Source organism: Physella acuta, unplaced genomic scaffold (genome assembly GCF_028476545.2).
Source record: "Physella acuta isolate Inbredline_101_S28 unplaced genomic scaffold, ASM2847654v3 ptg000146l, whole genome shotgun sequence".
NCBI classification, from domain to species: Eukaryota; Metazoa; Mollusca; class Gastropoda; family Physidae; genus Physella; species Physella acuta.
In genome coordinates this window covers 159,030-176,987 of record NW_026731665.1, presented here as the reverse complement: position 1 = coordinate 176,987, position 17,958 = coordinate 159,030, and the positions used below count along the sequence as shown (strand labels likewise).

The 17,958-nt window shown below is 35.0% G+C and overlaps 3 protein-coding genes across 4 annotated transcripts; all 3 read left to right on the top strand.

Annotated features, from left to right (window-relative positions):
* The first annotated feature begins 539 nt into the window (after positions 1-539).
* Positions 540-6,353, top strand: LOC131935487 (phospholipase A and acyltransferase 3). The gene is made up of 4 exons (XM_059291885.1): positions 540-714; positions 1,349-1,523; positions 4,789-4,927; positions 5,493-6,353. Exons 1-4 carry the CDS (start codon positions 582-584, stop codon positions 5,604-5,606), a joined length of 561 nt encoding a protein of 186 aa, XP_059147868.1. The 5' UTR covers positions 540-581; the 3' UTR covers positions 5,607-6,353.
* A 2,526-nt stretch (positions 6,354-8,879) lies between these two features.
* Positions 8,880-11,653, top strand: LOC131935486 (phospholipase A and acyltransferase 3). 2 transcript variants are annotated; one of them, XM_059291884.1, is made up of 4 exons: positions 8,880-8,948; positions 10,293-10,467; positions 10,977-11,115; positions 11,500-11,653. In XM_059291884.1, exons 2-4 carry the CDS (start codon positions 10,376-10,378, stop codon positions 11,599-11,601), a joined length of 333 nt encoding a protein of 110 aa, XP_059147867.1. In that variant the 5' UTR covers positions 8,880-8,948; positions 10,293-10,375; the 3' UTR covers positions 11,602-11,653. The 2 variants fall into 2 exon arrangements, with proteins under 2 accessions (XP_059147867.1, XP_059147866.1); XM_059291883.1 differs by having other exon boundaries at positions 8,888-9,096.
* A 2,915-nt stretch (positions 11,654-14,568) lies between these two features.
* Positions 14,569-17,958, top strand: LOC131935508 (phospholipase A and acyltransferase 3-like). The gene is made up of 4 exons (XM_059291920.1): positions 14,569-14,801; positions 16,261-16,435; positions 16,855-16,993; positions 17,435-17,958. The coding sequence occupies exons 1-4, from the start codon at positions 14,687-14,689 to the stop codon at positions 17,549-17,551; spliced, it is 546 nt and encodes a 181-aa protein (XP_059147903.1). The 5' UTR covers positions 14,569-14,686; the 3' UTR covers positions 17,552-17,958.

Sequence of the window (17,958 nt, the reverse complement as noted above, 5' to 3'; positions counted from 1 at the left end):
AGTGTTTAAGTGTAAAGAATAAGCGACGTCATTGTTAAATGCGTTCTTGTCTCAAGTCTATACACTTTTCCGGTTGCATAAATAATACTGTTTCTCTATATCCGAATACGCCTTTATTTTTTATTTTTCTTCTTTAAATAAAATTGTGGTTATACATTTAAAAGATCTAACATATTATTTTCAACAAAAATCCGTAAAAAGTTCTCGATATATCGCTGTAGATTCTGATGTGATGTCCGGCGAAAATATTTTGCGGACAGACAGAGAGAGAGAGAGAGAGAAGTGCGAACGTGGCCTATTATAGATTTAGATTATAAATGGATGCCTTATTATAAAGAATCTTCCAAAATGTATCTAAACTGCAGTTCATAATATGCAGTTTACACCAAATGTCTTGTTTGTTTTTTTAAATATTGATTGACAGACTGACACGCCTTCGCCAGTGACGTCTAAGAAAGATAAGATTGTTTAATTAAGTGCACTAGATTTAGCTGTAGATATAAAAGCGCAGCAAGTTACAGTAACCACACATTGAGACCAGCGAGGGAACTGTTTCAGTAACAGCGAGTGTAAGTAGTTCAATGGCCACATATTCCAACTCGACCTGGAACGAAATTGTTAAAGAACACAATAAGAAACTTCTGTTTAGTCTAAAGCCAGGAGATATCGTCAAGTTTAACCGGGGAGTGTATTTTCACTTCGCTCTTTACATCGGTATGTTGCATCTTTAGTCTATGGTTGTAAGTTGGATGCTCTATTAGCATTTACTCAGTAAAACATTGTTTGAAACTTGAAGCATTATATGACTAATATCTCTCGATTATGAATACATATGCAAAAAAGGTTTTCGTATATTTTAAAGAAAGTTTAACTTTACTTTCCTCTTTATGCTTTATATCTATATATGCAGCTAAGTCGAATGGCAGGCAGAAAATAATATAAAATAAAATATAAAAATATAAACAATCCACACATTTTTAAATCTAAGAGACATTTTTATTGTTTCTTCTCATTAATCTTTTTGGCTTGTCCTGTGTTCGTCATTTATGGGTCGTTTCCCTTGACTAAACACGAGTTCTATACAGATTGACAGTGGATTGTTAAATTGAAAGGTTATTTCAAACTGTCTCTTCTAATTTTACTTTTACCAATCAGTTTACCTTATATTATCTATGGGAGTCCATATGCCCCACTTTAACTTAATCCTCCTGGAAATCATTACAATAAGGCTTTAATTATTTCTCGGCAACAAGGCTATCGATTATTACATACTCAAGATAAAGAGAGGTGACAAGCTATTCGCAATCTTCTGTCGTCACCCTAACCTGGCGTGTTCCTGATCCCTCAGGTAAAGGTAAGGTGATCCACCTGACGGCTCCAGACAACTGTCCAGGTGTGTCCGGCAGCATCCACCCACGTCACGTGGCATCTCTGGCCAGTGTTCCAGTGGACAAGGCTCTGGTCGCAGAGGAAGATTTTTTTGAAGTGGCAGACGGCAACAAAGCTTGCAAGGCCAACAAAGAGTAAATAAGTATAGTTGATCCTTCTCTCCTATTACGGCAACATAGCTTACAAGGCCAACAAAGAGTAAATAAGTATAGTTGATCCTTCTCTCCTATTACGGCAACATAGCTTACAAGGCCAACAAAGAGTAAATAAGTATAGTTGATCCTTCTCCCCTACTAACACACTTATGGGTTTTATATTTAGAATATTTCATTTATTATATTCAAACACAAAAGTAATTATTTTAAAATAAGATCCAATATTTGCTAATTAAATACTACACTTTTTTTTGGCATCTGTAAAGCAAATTAAATAATATAATAATTCTTTCGTCAACAAAGTAACGAATTAGGTTTCGGAAAAATAAAACATCTATAAATAAAACTCCAGATTTTTTTTTAATTTACAAAATATTTGATAAAATTTAATTTAACAAATATAACTCTAATGGTATTTCATCATACCAAATTTTGAAAATATGAAAAAAAATATTACTATTACAAAACCTAGCCAACTGACTCTATTATAGTTAGTAAGTTAGAAGGGTCAATGATTGTATGATTTTTTTCTTCATTGTTAATTTTAGTGTTAGAAATTGGTTATACATCATATTAGGCCGTCGACTCCGATTTCAGCCACAAACTAAGAGGCAGTAGATTTTTTATTCTGTCTCTCTTTAGAAGAGCCTCATCTGTCCGGGGGTTCAAACTCGAGACGTTTTGGATTAGCAACCTTGACAACCGACCTGACCACGCCGTCCCCACTGTATGAACAATATATATATATATATATATATATATATATATATATATATATATATATATATATATATATATATATTACTTTAGAGCCTTAAGACCTCTAGGAAGGGTGTTTTTTTTTCAAGAAGCCGCCGTTGCCATGGCAACCATATTTTTGTTACACTTTCTGATGCATGCAAATATCTTGTCTTAAGTACCCTAACATAGATACACACGAATAAATTAAAACGCCTTTTTAATAAAAACCATATATTTTTCCCTGGAGCCTAACTGTTTGTAAGACCAATCAGTATGATAATCAACAGAAAATGCAACCATATGTGCATTTGGAATCACTGAATCTACATTGGTTACGTACCACCGCCGTCAAGCAGCTAGACACACAGTAATCAGAATGTATCTTTAATTTAGCCAGCATTAACATCTCATTTTCGAGCCTTAATACTTCCACTTTGATAAGGAATTTTAAAAATCGACTACGAAACGTGTAACGTCCCAAGTCCTACATACCTCTACACCAGGGGTCGGCAACCTTTTGAGACAATTTACAAAATTTTCCAGTTTTTAAAAGCCACTAACTTTTTTTTTTAATATTTTGATATTTGATAAGGATTAGGTAAATAAATTTGATTTGAAATAAGCGTTAAATATGAACTAATATTGATTCATATAAAAACATCCAAATGTTTCACACAAAAACTGCTTTAGCTAGCTCTGCTGTGATAAAATTAGTAATCAAATAATATAACTATAATATAACTATACGACTATCCCAATCCACTTTAAGAGACAATAACTTTTTTTTTCTTTCTTTACCGACACCACTGGCCCAGGAGATGTCTCTCATAACCAGGCAGCGCTAAACACGACAAACTCCAACTAACTGGTTTGGGTATCGGTGTAATTACTGTATCGGTCGCTTCTGTCCTTCGGTTCTCATTGGGCTTATCTTCCACCCTACTCGTACCCCACAGTCCAGTACCTGGCTCAACTTAATAACTAAAATACTTCGTCACTCAGTTCAATTTAATGCATACTGACAGGTAGAGGAATGCATTCTGAGTCGGCAATTGGGCAGTGGCAAGCAAGGAATTGTATGCAACGGGGCTGGCTAAAGCACGATTTTGGGGCTGGGGCTGGTGCCGAAGCGACTGTCAGCTGTCGGTATGCTCTCTACCCCACCTATTCGCATTGTTCTCCGAAGAGTGTTTTTATCCTGTTTAAAGGTGTTTTTCTTTACAGTATAATATTTTTATGAGTTTTGAAAACGAAATAATATTATTATTAATATCTGTGCATGGAGCTGAAGAGCTGCATCTTGACATCAAAAGAGCCGCATGCGACTCGCGAGCCGCAGGTTGCCGACCCCTGCTCTACGCTAAACAGTGGCGTAGTGAGGTCGGGGACAAACTTTCAATTTTCGATTTGCACCCCTACCCCTCAGACTTTCGATTTGCACCACTTAAAAGACTATTTAACACTACAATTAATCACTAAAGTAAGTGGAATTATCATTTTTCTCTATAAATTTACTACCTTTTGCCTTAGTGTCACCCCCCCCCTAAATAGTGTCACCTGGTGCGTTCGCACACACGCCCCTCCCCCCCCCTCCCGCATCGCTACGCCTCTGACCCTAAAGATACGATTAGGATAAAGCAAGTTGTACATAGATAAATAAAGGACAAGCCCTGTACTGCTAATCCGAAAGTTTTGAGTTTGGATTAATGGCATGTGCAAAACACGACCGAAATTACTGTAATAGTTGAATTCTACTTCATCTGCATCACATTGTTCGAAACTGTACTTTACAGTTGATAGAGAAAAATTGAATATACGTAAATTTAGCGCATATAGTTATTATTTTTTAGCGCAATTTCCATTCTGGAGAATTGCGTTTATTAACTCGTCATTTCTGGGAATGGATGGATGTATGGATGTGTGTCCGCAGCATTAAGTCGTCTTTAAGTCGTATCTCCTCCTCAACGAAGCAATATCGAGGACTAGTTCCAAAAGCAAATATGTTAAGCAAGTTCCGAGGATGAACATAGGCCAAAAAAATTCCCGGGTTTCCTTCCTGGATTTCCCGGAAAAGCCAATAAAACTCGAAAAAATGCAGTTTTTGTTTTATATCTCGGCAACCAGACCACTTAGCGACTTGAAACATTTACCAATCAATTCCTGCCATAATTTAGAACAATATTGCCGAAGAAAGTTTTCAAAAATATCCTTTCGTTCGGTCACATTTTTTTTTTAAAAGCGCGACAACTAAACACCCCCTACACGTCAGCATTATTTAAAATTACATTATACATAATACATTACAGTACTATATAACAAAGAAGGCAGTGGAAGGCGAAAGAAAGGATGGTAAATCATGTGACCTGGCTGGCTTAGCAGCGAACTGCGCGAGACGCAGGCGAAGGAGGAGGAGCTATGATTTATTTCGATTTAAAATTGTTATGGATAACATAAGGAAATTGTCACTAGACTTTTTAAATAACTTGTTTTTTTGGTTCCACAGTGAGTGGCCCAGTTTTGATCTGAAGACAGTTCTGAGAAAAGCTAAGCAGAGTCTGGGAGAAACAGAATATAATATACTCACATATAACTGTGAACATTTTGTTAATGAGCTGAAGTATGGAAAAAAACAAAGTGATCAGGTAGGTTAATACAGTAGTTTACATACATACAATTTCATGTGATTTTTGTGCCCAATTACAATACTTCTTCTATACTCTGTATACGAGAAATCAATAACTACGCCGATTTTTATCCTTTGTTAAGATAAGCTTAACGATCTATAACAAAACACCTGTGATCAAAGCCCCGTCCAACCACCCAGAGGCGTAGCGACCTCTCCCGGTGCCCGGTGACAAACTATCAATTTGGCGCCCCCACCCCCATATATTTTAAAATGTTTTTAATTCAAAACTGCAGATAAAATGAGCGTTTAATTTTTTTCCAAACCATTTTGGCACCTCTAGAGTCGGCGCCCGGGGACATATCTACCCCCCCCCCCCCCAATTCGCTACGCCTCTGCAACCAGCTATTTTCAAAAGTCCGTGTACCGTTAAAACAATGTGTAGTGTGTAGTTTCAACGTATAGAACGTGCAGTGACAATTAATTATAAGTTTGTTAATATTTTGTTGAGGGCCCGCGATATGCTATCGTTGAACAAATCGGCACTAACTAAAATAACACGGTAATGACTTTCTGTTCCTCAGGTAAACGCAGGTCTAGGTTTGACGGGCGGGCTACTGGCAACATTGGCTGCTGTTGGTGCTGCTGTTGTCGCTGGTGTGATGGTGTATAACAGGCAATCAAGAAACAGTGACTAAAATAACAGGCAATATAATAACAAACAATCAGCAAAAACTAAACAACATATATAAATTCTCTACTTACGGTGTAATTGTTCTGACTCGATTCTGTTTAGAAAAGAATAGAGTCTCGTAGAAAAAAGAATTCCGCACCAAGTGAACGCCAAACTAAATGTGTATAATGGTGCGGAATATTATTAGTACTTTTAAATTCACATGCGTTTTTTGTGAATATGGAAATAGCGTAAATTACTACTTCTGTTCAACGGAAATTACTCAAAATTTGATAGAAGGCAGAAAATTAGATGTTTTACTTACATGTGAAAGTTCATTATCTATCTGAAATAGTATTCAAGTTATAGGCTTTTGAAAAATTAAAAGTAGAAAAAGTACCACTTCCCGTTATCGGAAATCGCTCAAAAGTTGAAACGGATCTACGACTTTTTGATATAATACTTATGTATGAAATTTCATCAGCCTAGCTGTAGCGGTACTCAAGTTATCGTGTTTACAGACACACACAAACTCACACACATATATACACACACACGGACATACGGACAAGAATGCAAAACTATGTATTTCCAACTATGGGAGGTGTAAAATGTCGAGATTACAAAAATCTCGATTATTTTTTAACACGATTACAAGACTTCGTATATACGAGAAAGTAAAAATTGAAGTGTTTTATTTTAAACGTAAAATAAGATAATCGACATTTTTCCCATCCATTTTTTTTTCAAACAAGGTGTTTTAAATTGCTAATTGACGATGTTGATGTACTTGTTTATATTTAAAAAAAAAAAAAAAAATAAGAGTCAAGTTTCGTTCTTCTCTTATGTTTAGTTCATTTAACAGCTAGTATTATATTTATATACTATTATACAGTTATTTTGTAGTTGCTGTATTTTGCTTTAAAATATATAAAAAGAAGACATGAATGTAGATCAAGGTAGACGTGGTTATTTTTTTTTCTCGCTGTTTTTTGTTTTTGTTTCGCTGAAACATGTTTGTTTGCTTACTGTCTGGGAATTTCCTCACTACCCTGCCACCTAATTTTCATGTGCTTTCCACTTTTTTTGACTAAATATGATAACGAGATTAGAGTCTTGAATTTGTGACACAATGAAGTGTCACGTGCAGTAGGATAGTCGTAAACACGTCACAACATGTAACAAAATCTACGTTTGTGTGATTAAACCAGACGCTACTCGTGTATTCTAGAGCATTCATGTTATATGGCATACGTATTCGCGTACACATACAACTACGTAAAAACTATTCATGTATACACAATCTACATACACACATTTATAAGTACAAGCACATTCACATACAAACATATTCACTCATACTTTATTTACGTACACAAATTTTTATATATAATCACTTAAACATATTAAATGACAACTATATTCTTCTTTTTATTATTATTATTACGTGTAAAGTCGAAAGGGATTCCCTCTAACACAATTAAGTATTACGTGTCAACATTTTATGCACCCAATGGCGCCGATTTCAGCCTGCTTTTCTTTCCTTTAATACGCAAAATTCTAGATACCCCCCCCCCTAAAATGACGTCAAACCTCAGCCTACAACCCCCTCAAAATTGCAGTTGAATTTTTTTTTTAAACATCGATATTTTTAAAAAAAATCTTGTCCGAACTTTGTCAAAATAGAGTATTTTGATCAATTCATGTTATAATTTATTAAAACAGTTTTCAAAACCGCGAAATAACGTCAACAATTTGTTTTCCAACATTGCATTTTTATAATGCAAAAGTGTGACGTCGCACCATCTGAAACTCCCTTCCCCCTCCCCCTCATCACACTATTACGATCGCTTTTCTGTCAGTCGCAGAGCTAGCGAACGCCCCGAGTTCGTTTTGGAATGGCTAATGACAGATGTCTACTAAAGAGGGTCAGAAAAAAACAAATTTCAACGTGGGCTCGAGAATAAGATCTAGTGGTATAAACACGCTGAACTGATGTGACTCACAACACCTTTAATCCGTCAACAACCGTTTAATATGAGTACAGGAATAAAAGTGACACTAGGACTGTACAAAATAATGTATAATCTAAGGGTAAATAATAAACCAAAACACAACTTACTGTTGCTAAAAAATCACTAGTCTAGATTACAAATATCACAGATATGGTATTGGATAATGAACACAGCTTAAGGAAAAATACCGAAAACACTGAATGGCACTAGAAACACCAATAATAGGGGAATAATTGCCGCTACAAACTATGTAACAGAAAATGGCGTCACACACATGGCACTCTCTCGCAAGATGTCTCATAAAAGGCTGCCTCGAGCCTTTGCCTTCAGGGTTTTTAAATCAGAGAGGAACAAGGGGAGCTCACTCAAAAGTCATAAGACTATTGGTTGGGATTTTACTAAAGTTCGAAATAACCAATTAAAATCTCATCACATGACGTGACGGAAAAGTACTAGTGATTGTACAACTCTCCCAAGGTCGATTACATAAACAAAAAACTAAATTATAAAAAAAAATAAGACCTAAGTAGGTCACAACACACCGTCACAAAATTACGTGTGACATCATTTATGGACGGCCCCATAGCAGCAAATCCAAAAAGAAAAGCAGGCTGAAATCTGAGTGAATGGCCCATATGGCGCATAACAAGTTAACACGTATACTTAATTGTGTTGGAGGCAGTGTTGTAGCGAGGTCGGGTGTCACCCGGTGCGGCACTTAATGGAGTCACCCTCAGAGGCGTAGCGACCCTTCCCGGGGACAAACTTTCAATTTGCCCGACCCCCCCCCCCCCCCCTCAAGGCTTTCTCTATCAGATTCCACGAATCCCAATCAGCAGATTGCAATAGATGCGGCAGTCGTATGGACTATTGGAAGACAGGGGCGTGTTTAAGTACATCTTACACATGTGAGATTAGTGAAGGAGTTGACAGAAAGTATTCCCTTATTTTGCAATACAACGAAAAGGCATTCTTTATGCGGGAGGCAACATACACATAAAAGAAATTTTAATTAGACTTCTTTTGACTTGCTAAATTTAGGAGAACTTGAGGTAGAGTAGGTAGTCAAGTCTTTAACATCATAACATTTAAAAAGGACGCCTTATTATAAAGGATCTTCCAAAATGTTTCTAAACTGCTGTTCATTATATAAAGTTTACACCAAACAGTCTAGTTTTTTTTTTTTTAAATATTGATTGACAGACTGACACGCCTTCGCCAGTGACGTCAGAGAAAGATAACATTGTTTGAGTGCACCAAATTTAGTTATAGATATATCAGTGCAGCAAGATATGGTATTCACATGTAGAGACCAGCGAGGGAACTGCTGCAGTAACAGCGAGAGTTTAAGTGTAAGTAGTTCAATGGCCACATATTACAACTCAACCTCGGACGAATCATTTGTTAAGCAACACAATGAGAGACTTCTGGCAAGTCTTAAGCCAGGCGATATCGTCAAGTTTCACCGGGGAGTGTATTTTCACTTCGCTCTTTACATCGGTATGTTGCATCTTTAGTCTATGGTTGTAAGTTGGATGCTCTGTTAGTATTTACTCAGTAAAACATTGTTTGAATCCCGGTATTTGCATCTTGAAGCGTGTATAGGTCTACTATTTCTCGATTATGAATAAATATGCAAGAAAAGGTTTACGTATATTTTAAAGAAAGTTATACTTTACTTTTCACTTTAAGCTTTATATTAATATCAATAAAAAGAATAAACCGGGAGTGCTCTCCCCTAAATATTCTTATATGAAACAATAGGGGATGGCTATTCGGGATATAGATATAGACATGATTATTAATCCATTTTAAATACTTAACTTTTTAAAATAGAATAAAATCTCGTAGAAACAAGAATTGCACACCAATTGAACGCCAAATAAAATGTGCATAATAGTGCAGAATATTATTAGTACTTTATAAATTCAAATGCATTTTTTTTGAGAAATCGGAAATAGCAAAAACTACTAGATCCGTTCAACAGAAATAACTCAAAATTTGACAGAAGGCAGAAAATTAGATCTTTTACTTACATGTGAAATTTAATTTATCTATCTGATAGTGTACTAAAGTTATAGGTTTTTAAAAATTTCAAGGTAGAAAAAGTTCCACATCCGGTTACCGGAAATTGCTCAAAAGTTGACACAAATTTATGATTTTGATATAACACTTATATATGAAATTTCAATAACCTAGCTGTAACGATACTCAAGTTATCGTGTTTACACACACTCACACACACAGAGACACACACACACAGACATACGGACAAAATTGCAAAACTATGTTTTTCCGACTCAGGGAGGTGTAAAACGTCGAGATTTCTAAAAAAAAATCGATTTTTTTGGACGATTACAAGACTTTCTCTATACTTCGTATATACGAGAAAGTGAAAATTGTTTATTTTCCTAAATCATTTTGGCTTGTCCTGTGTTCGTCATTTCTCGGGTTGTCCCCCTTTACTAAACACGAGTTCTATTCCGTTATTTTAAACTGTTCTAATTTTACTTTCATCAATCAGTTTACTTTATATTATCTATGAAAATCATGAGACTTTGAATTATATCTCCGCGACAAGGCTATCAATTATTACATACTCAAGATAAAGATAAAGAGAGGTGAAAAGCTATTCGATACTTGCTCATGTCAATCTTCTGTCGTCACCCTAACCTGGCGTGTTCCTGATCACTCAGGTAACGGTAAGGTGATCCACCTGACGGCTCCAGACAACTGTCCAGGTGTGTCCGGCAGCATCCACTCACGGAATGTGGCATCTATGGCCAGTGTTCCAGTGGACAAGGCTCTGGTCGCAGAGGAAGATTTTTTTGAGGTGGCTAATGGCAACAAAGCTTACAAGGCCAACAAAGAGTAAATTTTTCTTTACATGGCATTCACATTATGGGTTTCATACTTAGAATATTACATTTAATATACTCAAACGCAAAGTAAAACATAGAAAGCTAATTATTTTAAAACGGGATCAATTAAAAAAAAATTAATATAATTAAAATTATAATAAAATATTTTGCGTATTTTAGATTTCAGTTAATAAAAGCAGTGTAAAAGCACCGTAACGAATTGACAATTAAGACGAATTAGTATGTTGAGCAATAAAAGACAATAACAAATGCATACGAAATCACTGTACATGCATGGTATAACTATCAACTAGATACACTCGTACAAAATACAAAATTCAAATAGATCGTTTTTTTCTTTTGCTACTTCCATTTTGATAGTACATGTTTTAAAAATCTACTACAATTCATTTCCTACATATCTATAACAGACTCGATAACGATATTATATGTTTTATCTAGATACATTATTAAATATACCTATATTTACCGTATATATTTATTTACTTGGTACCACAGGGAATGGAACAGCTTTGATCTTGAGACAGTTCTGAAAAAAGCTAAGCAGAGTCTAGGAGAAACAAAATATAATCTACTCACACGTAATTGTGAACATTTTGTTAATGAGGTGAAGTATGGAAGAAAACAGAGTGATCAGGTAGGTTGATGAATATGCCCTATTTAGTAACTACACCTATATATATATATATATATATATATATATATATATATATATATATATATATATATATATATATATATATATATATATGTATATATATATATATATTTTAACTATAAATATATTTTAATGAATTAGCTAGAACCCTATATCAAACTTTATTAACTTTCATCACTTTTCTTTAGATTGTCTAAAAATGAGGTTGAAATATATACATTTTAAATTTTAACTCTTAAATTCGATTAATGAAGCGATACATAAACCTAAAGAAGTATTTGAATTATACCTTATACACAAGAAATACGATGTCTAAACAAATTTGTCCTAACATAAATATACTAACTCGTCCCTATCACACAGGTGAACGAAGGTATAAGTGTGACGACTGGGTTACTGGGGGCATTGGCTGCTGTTGGTGCTGCTGTTGTCACAGGTGTGATGCAAGCAATCAAGAAACAGTAGTTAAATGACTAGTTCCCTAGCCGAGTTGTAATTATTCTCACTATACTAATTGTCACGCTCCATTTGCCTACCCGGCAATAAATCTGAAACTAATGTTTTTGCACGTCATGTCTTGAGTTTGTTACTTATAACAGAAAAAAATTACGTCCATGTTTCAGATGTTTTGTTTGGATTGAAGATGATTAAAACATATCACAGAATGAATCCAATATCTAAAAATCTTACACGGAACCTGTGTATTTTACTCCTTTAAGGTTCGATAACTTTACATCCGCTTCTTTCAAAGAACCCCCCTCCCCCAATCTCATAAGACAGTATTTTCACACCACCACACTAAAGCTCCTTTACCCATCTTCATATACAGACACACAATCAAACCTACAGACAAAAACATTGTTTTGCTCAATGGATTCCTCATAAAGTGTAAACCGTCCGCCTACGATAATGAGTGAAAAATAAATTGTAAAATGTTTGTTATAGCATTCAGCAAGCAGGATAAGTTTTCTTCGGTCATGTTTTTTTTTTTAAAGAGAAAAAATATGAAATCTAATTTTGACATTGTATTCATTTTAAAATAGGTACTTAATGAATTTTAACGATAAAGGTGTTGACATTTTAATTAATTAGATAATTGGGTGAAGAATAAGAAGCAGATAGGGGTCATCCATAAATGACTTCACGCTTTATATGACGATTTTTACCTCCCCCCCCCCCCCATCCCCTCTGTCACACGTCGTCACAAAAAGCCAGACCCCCCCCCCCTCGTTTTCTAACATTGCTTTCTTATAATGTAAAAAAGTGACGTCACACCATCTGAACCCACCCCTCCCCCTCATCACACACCGTCACAAGATTACTGACCCCCACCCTACGAGTGTGACGTCATTGAGGGACGACCCCTAGGGTGTTGGTGTTGTAAGATAAAAACTTCTTTTCAGGGCTGTTGTTTTTTTTTAACGTCGATTGATTTCAATTTAACACTGCAATAATTGAGTAAATTAGGTAAATATTAATTATAAATTAATTATTTAATTAATTATTTGACATAACAGGTAATTAGTAAGTTGAGGAAGGTCGGATTAAGGGATTGGGTGATACGGTGGGGAGGGGATTATATGGGATAGTCCAACAGACAGTCAGATGTCCAGCGAAAGAATTGTTTATTCACTTAGTTTTAGTTACCCTAACCAAATAATAATAATAATAATAAAGACTGAGATGTGGGTGAAGGCAACCTTGATTGTTACAATTTACAAATACTGATGTAGACCCACTGATTACATGTCGCTGCTGACGGGGAAGTCCCGCTTTAACCTGCCACCTTCATTTCCGGGATTTTCCGATAATTTCAAAATGTCCAACGTTTTAGTCAAGCTGATGTTCAGGTAAAACTGTTAACTGTTGAGACGGTAACACGTGACGCTTGCAGTAAAATAGTCGTTAACACGTCACAAGGTCACATTCTGGTGTAAACACGTAAGAAAACCCAATCCTGTTCATATGAACATACAAGGTTGTAGGCCTACATGTCAGCGATTGTCTGAACAACAACATTTGTTTATCTCTTGTATTTGATTATAAACCTTAACCTACCTTATTACATGCAATCAAGCAAAATTATATGCGTGCAATCTCTTAACTCATACAAGAACACAACCATTACTATTTTTCATTTTAAAAAAAGTAAAAATCTTTAAAGTTTAAGTCTCGATTGTTTGATTAAAGGTTTAGATTTTTTTTTCATAATAAGATCACAACTCAAGAAATGAAAGTAAAAGTCGAACTGGTTTACAACTTGAGAACATTTTGAAATGTACATTTGTTGACTTTATATTTTATTTATAAGAATTATATAAATTATGTACAACGACCTTTTTTCATTGTTTATTTCAATTTTTAATTGTAGTTTTGTCCATAATATTATATTGTGTAATTGTAGGTTAGATAAGTCTTAATAGCTGTAATTAGGAATAGTACTTAGTGTGTTTGATGGTACGTTCCCTTACTAAAAACAAGTCTGAATAGCCAAAAATTAGTTCCCCAGTTTATTGTACTTGCCCCAGTCGTTAGAGTGAATGCATGCACAGGTAAGGCGCCCCACCCCTCATGGGACGGCTGGGGTCAGGGAGGGGTTGGGTTACCTTAGGGTGGGTCATGGCAGGGGTTGGGTTACCTACGGGAGGGTCAGGCAGGGGTTGGGTTACCTTAGGGTGAAGCTGAGGCCTAGAGAATGAATTAAGTTAGTTGAATACACACAAATCGACGTAAACACAAACTATCATATTCTTACACACATGCAACGTATTCACATATACACAGAGATTCACGTATACAAACTTTCAAATTCTCATATTATTTTTACACACATACACATACATTAAGGTAAACACAAATTCACGTTAAAACAAATTATCATACACTCACATGCACACATATTCACGCCACATAATGTACACACGTATTCACATACACAATTTCAGATACTTACACAGTCACATACAAACATATTCACGTACACACATATACTAAAGTATACACATATTCGCATACACAAACTCACTAACACATACTCAAGTTCGCACATATTTACACACACACACACACACAGAGACAAAGAGATAGAGAAAGAGAGAGACCATCACAAACGACCACGTTCCACGTAATACCAGTTCATGCTTAAACTTTAAATTTCCTGAGTACTACAACACAAAAGAAATGAATAAACCGCCCTAACCTAGTTTAAAAGCAAAACCCGCATACATACAAAAAAATTGTTAACGTGTGTATGTTGCCCGGGAAATCCCGATAACGTGTTTGCCTATAATTTCCACGTAAAGCATGTCGCTGCATGCATCAAGTTTCGTTTGGTTTAAAAATAACCTGAGTTTTTCCAACTATTAACTACACCTCGGAAACTATAATAGGCTACTGCACTTCATTCTCACGTCGCTACTATACTATTGTGCATCGCAGGATAATTGAAAAGAGGTAAAAAAAAAATTCGACAAAGAAGAGATATCACACACTAGCCTGCTGTTGTGATCTATTAAATTTTTTCAAGAGGAATTGAATCTAAATCTTAACCATGGGATCTAATGTCAGCGTAGAGGATCACAACGAGGCAGTCTTTAGAAGTTTAAAACCTGGGGACATCGTCAAGTTTGACCGTGGATGGTACAGCCACTACGCTCTCTATATAGGTGAGTTAAGGGGGAAAGGTCATAAAGGGAGAGAAACAAAATAATTCACACCGAAAAACAAAAACCACAAAAAAAAACCTAACTATTAGACGTACATATGTCAAATTTTTACTGCGGTAATTATGATTCTACAGCTATAATACAGCATATAATTTGTTGTGTATATATAAAGCAAATGAAATGTAAAAAAAATATTTTAGTAATATTGTTATTAATGTCTTAATCTGTTTTAAAAGATTGTTTTGTGATTATATATTTTAGTTGAGCTTAATCGCGGTGAGTGTATATCGTTATGGCACACAATTGTTTAATAGAAATTTCTATTGGTAATGGTTAGTAAAAAAAAAAAAAGAAAAAAAAAAGAAAAAAATAAAAAATAAAAAATAAATAAAAATAAAAATGGTTAGTTAAAATGTTATGTGTGGGTGTGCTTCTGTGTGTCTGTGTTTATATGTGTGTGAAAGAGAGAATCAGATTAAAAGTACTCTTCAAGAGGTAATCTGCAAAGTTACATGATCAGTCTTAACGCGTTACTCTTCAATTTTAGACAGAACATACTGTTAATCAACAATAATTAGATACATTTTTATTGTGTTTTTTATTTCTTTATCAATATTTTTTTTAAAAAGCAACAACTAAGCAGCGAAAAAAAAAATCACTAAAAAATCAATAGAACAGTACAACTATGTCATGAACAATCTGATGGTCGGTTTGAAGGCCGAATATCTCAAATGTCACTCAAACTATCATCATGTAAATGACACAATCATTATGCTAAAGACACTATTATCATGTTAAGCATACTATGCCCTGCATTGGCCGCTGAGAAAAATCTATTTGTAAAGGGCCGTGACTTGTGATTTATCAAGCAGCATATACCCGGCATTGCCCGGCATTAGAAAATGTATTACCTTTCGAATTAATTCAAACCACAACCAACCACAACCAAAACATAAACGCAAACGCAAACACAAAACCAAACCTAAACCCAACCTAAAAACAAGCGCAAACGCAAACAAAAACGCAAACACAAAAAAAAAATACAAACAGAACCGCTTACATAAAAGCAAACACAAATGTAAACACAAACGCAAACATAAACACAAATACAAACGCAAACCTAAACGCAAACAATAACGTAGAACATAATTACAAACTTAAATGCAAACATAAAAGCATAGTGCTCGCAATATATACCGCGGCGCCAAATCACACTCTGTTAATATTACGCTACGACGATCAATTGCATTTTTTTAGTCTCTGCATGTTTATCACTGGTCCACCTCACAGATACAGAACTTTATAGATAAACACATTCTGGTAGAACAAGCAAGACATGGGATATGTATACTTTCCAATGTTTTGAAAACTTAATCAACATTTCAAAGCGAACTGTATCGTGACTTACCACTATTTAATTAAAAAAATGTACATTGAATGTACAATGTAATTGTTGCAGGTAAAGGTAAAGTGATCCACCTGACGGCCCCAGACAACGGTCACGGCATTTCCAGCAACATCCGGTCACGTCACGTGGCATCAGTGGCCAGTGTTCCAGTGGACAAGGCTGTTGTAGCAGAAGGTGATTTTTTCTTTGTGGCAGGCCACGACAGGGCTTACAAGGCCAACAAAGAGTAAATATGACTATTCGTTGTTATGGGTGTTTATTCATTACCAGAAGAGGAATTTAGTGTTCTATTTAATGGACTAAAATGGATTGCATCTACCTTTACTAGAGCAAGGTTTTAATGTTTGTGCAATGATGTTTATATATATATATATATATATATATATATATATATATATATATATATATATATATATATATATATATATATATATATATATATATATATATATATATATATATATATATATATATATATATATATATATATATATATATATATATATATATATATTCCTCTCTATAGATTTGTTACTTGAAGTACAACTGATAGATAATTTTAATTAATGCAAACAATAAACTCAGCTGTAGAAACATTATTGGATGAATTAAACTTACACTATGTAACTCTATCTGTGTGTACAGTGAGTGGCCGAGTTTTGATGAGAAAGAGGTGTTGAGGAAAGCCAAATCGATGCTTGGTGAGACTGATTATCATCTGCTGACCAACAACTGTGAGCATTTTGTCAAAAATCTCAAGTACGACAGGAAGGAAAGCGATCAGGTTTGTACAGCACATACATACACACACACGAACGCACACACAGACATACACACACATACACATATACAGACACACACACAGACACACGCACACACACACAGACACACATACATACATAAACACATACACACATACACACACACGCACACAAACACACACACACACACACACACACACACACACACACACACACACACACACACACACACACACACACACATATATATATATATATATATATATATATATATATATATATATATATATATATATATATATGTATAATTCAACTAACTTCTTACTTAACAAATGGTATCATCAATATCATAAAAAAAAGGTTTATGTTCTTTTGAAATCAAACAAAAGCAGTTGCTATAATCAGAAAATGGTTAAAGACTTGTTTTAATCAATCTTTCTATGTTTTGTTCCCTTCAACCACAGGTTCAGACAGCTGCAGGTGCGACAGGTGTGGGGACGTTTCTTTTTATCGCTGGAGCCGCGACTGCCATCATAGCATTGACGGTACAGAGTTCAAAGAACAAGGCCCAGCGATCATAATTCATTGCCCGATCACACTGAAAGTCTAACAATTAAGGCTGAGTTCTGATTTGAGCTCACTGAAAGGCGACAATTAATGCTTGATGATTCTAGTCTGATCGCAATAAGCTTATATAAAGTAATGATAAACTACTGATTTGATCGCACTGAAAATCTGATAATTAAATGTGAATACTGATTTGATGACAACAAAATGCTGAAAATTGAATCTGAAAATTGATTTGATGACCATAAAAGGCTGACAATTAATGCTGAATACTGACTTGATCTAATTAAAATGATTTTAAGACTGATTCCATCACACTTGATGCCGAGGTTCAGAGCACAAGACCAATAGGTGACCTCTGACTTGTCAATTTGTCACCTAACCGTGCTATATGACACCTCAAGAAATAGTAGAGCAGTGT

Coding starts and splice junctions, on each gene's coding strand:
- LOC131935487 (XM_059291885.1), top strand. CDS start 582: ATGGCCACATATTCCAACTCGACCTGGAACGAAATTGTTAAAGAACAC. Junction 1,524..4,788: donor GCTTGCAAGGCCAACAAAGA/GTAAATAAGTAT, acceptor TTGGTTCCACAG/TGAGTGGCCCAGTTTTGATC. Junction 4,928..5,492: donor GAAAAAAACAAAGTGATCAG/GTAGGTTAATAC, acceptor TCTGTTCCTCAG/GTAAACGCAGGTCTAGGTTT.
- LOC131935486 (XM_059291883.1), top strand. CDS start 8,889: ATGGTATTCACATGTAGAGACCAGCGAGGGAACTGCTGCAGTAACAGC. Junction 9,097..10,292: donor TCACTTCGCTCTTTACATCG/GTATGTTGCATC, acceptor CTGATCACTCAG/GTAACGGTAAGGTGATCCAC. Junction 10,468..10,976: donor GCTTACAAGGCCAACAAAGA/GTAAATTTTTCT, acceptor TTGGTACCACAG/GGAATGGAACAGCTTTGATC.
- LOC131935508 (XM_059291920.1), top strand. CDS start 14,687: ATGGGATCTAATGTCAGCGTAGAGGATCACAACGAGGCAGTCTTTAGA. Junction 16,436..16,854: donor GCTTACAAGGCCAACAAAGA/GTAAATATGACT, acceptor CTGTGTGTACAG/TGAGTGGCCGAGTTTTGATG. Junction 16,994..17,434: donor ACAGGAAGGAAAGCGATCAG/GTTTGTACAGCA, acceptor CTTCAACCACAG/GTTCAGACAGCTGCAGGTGC.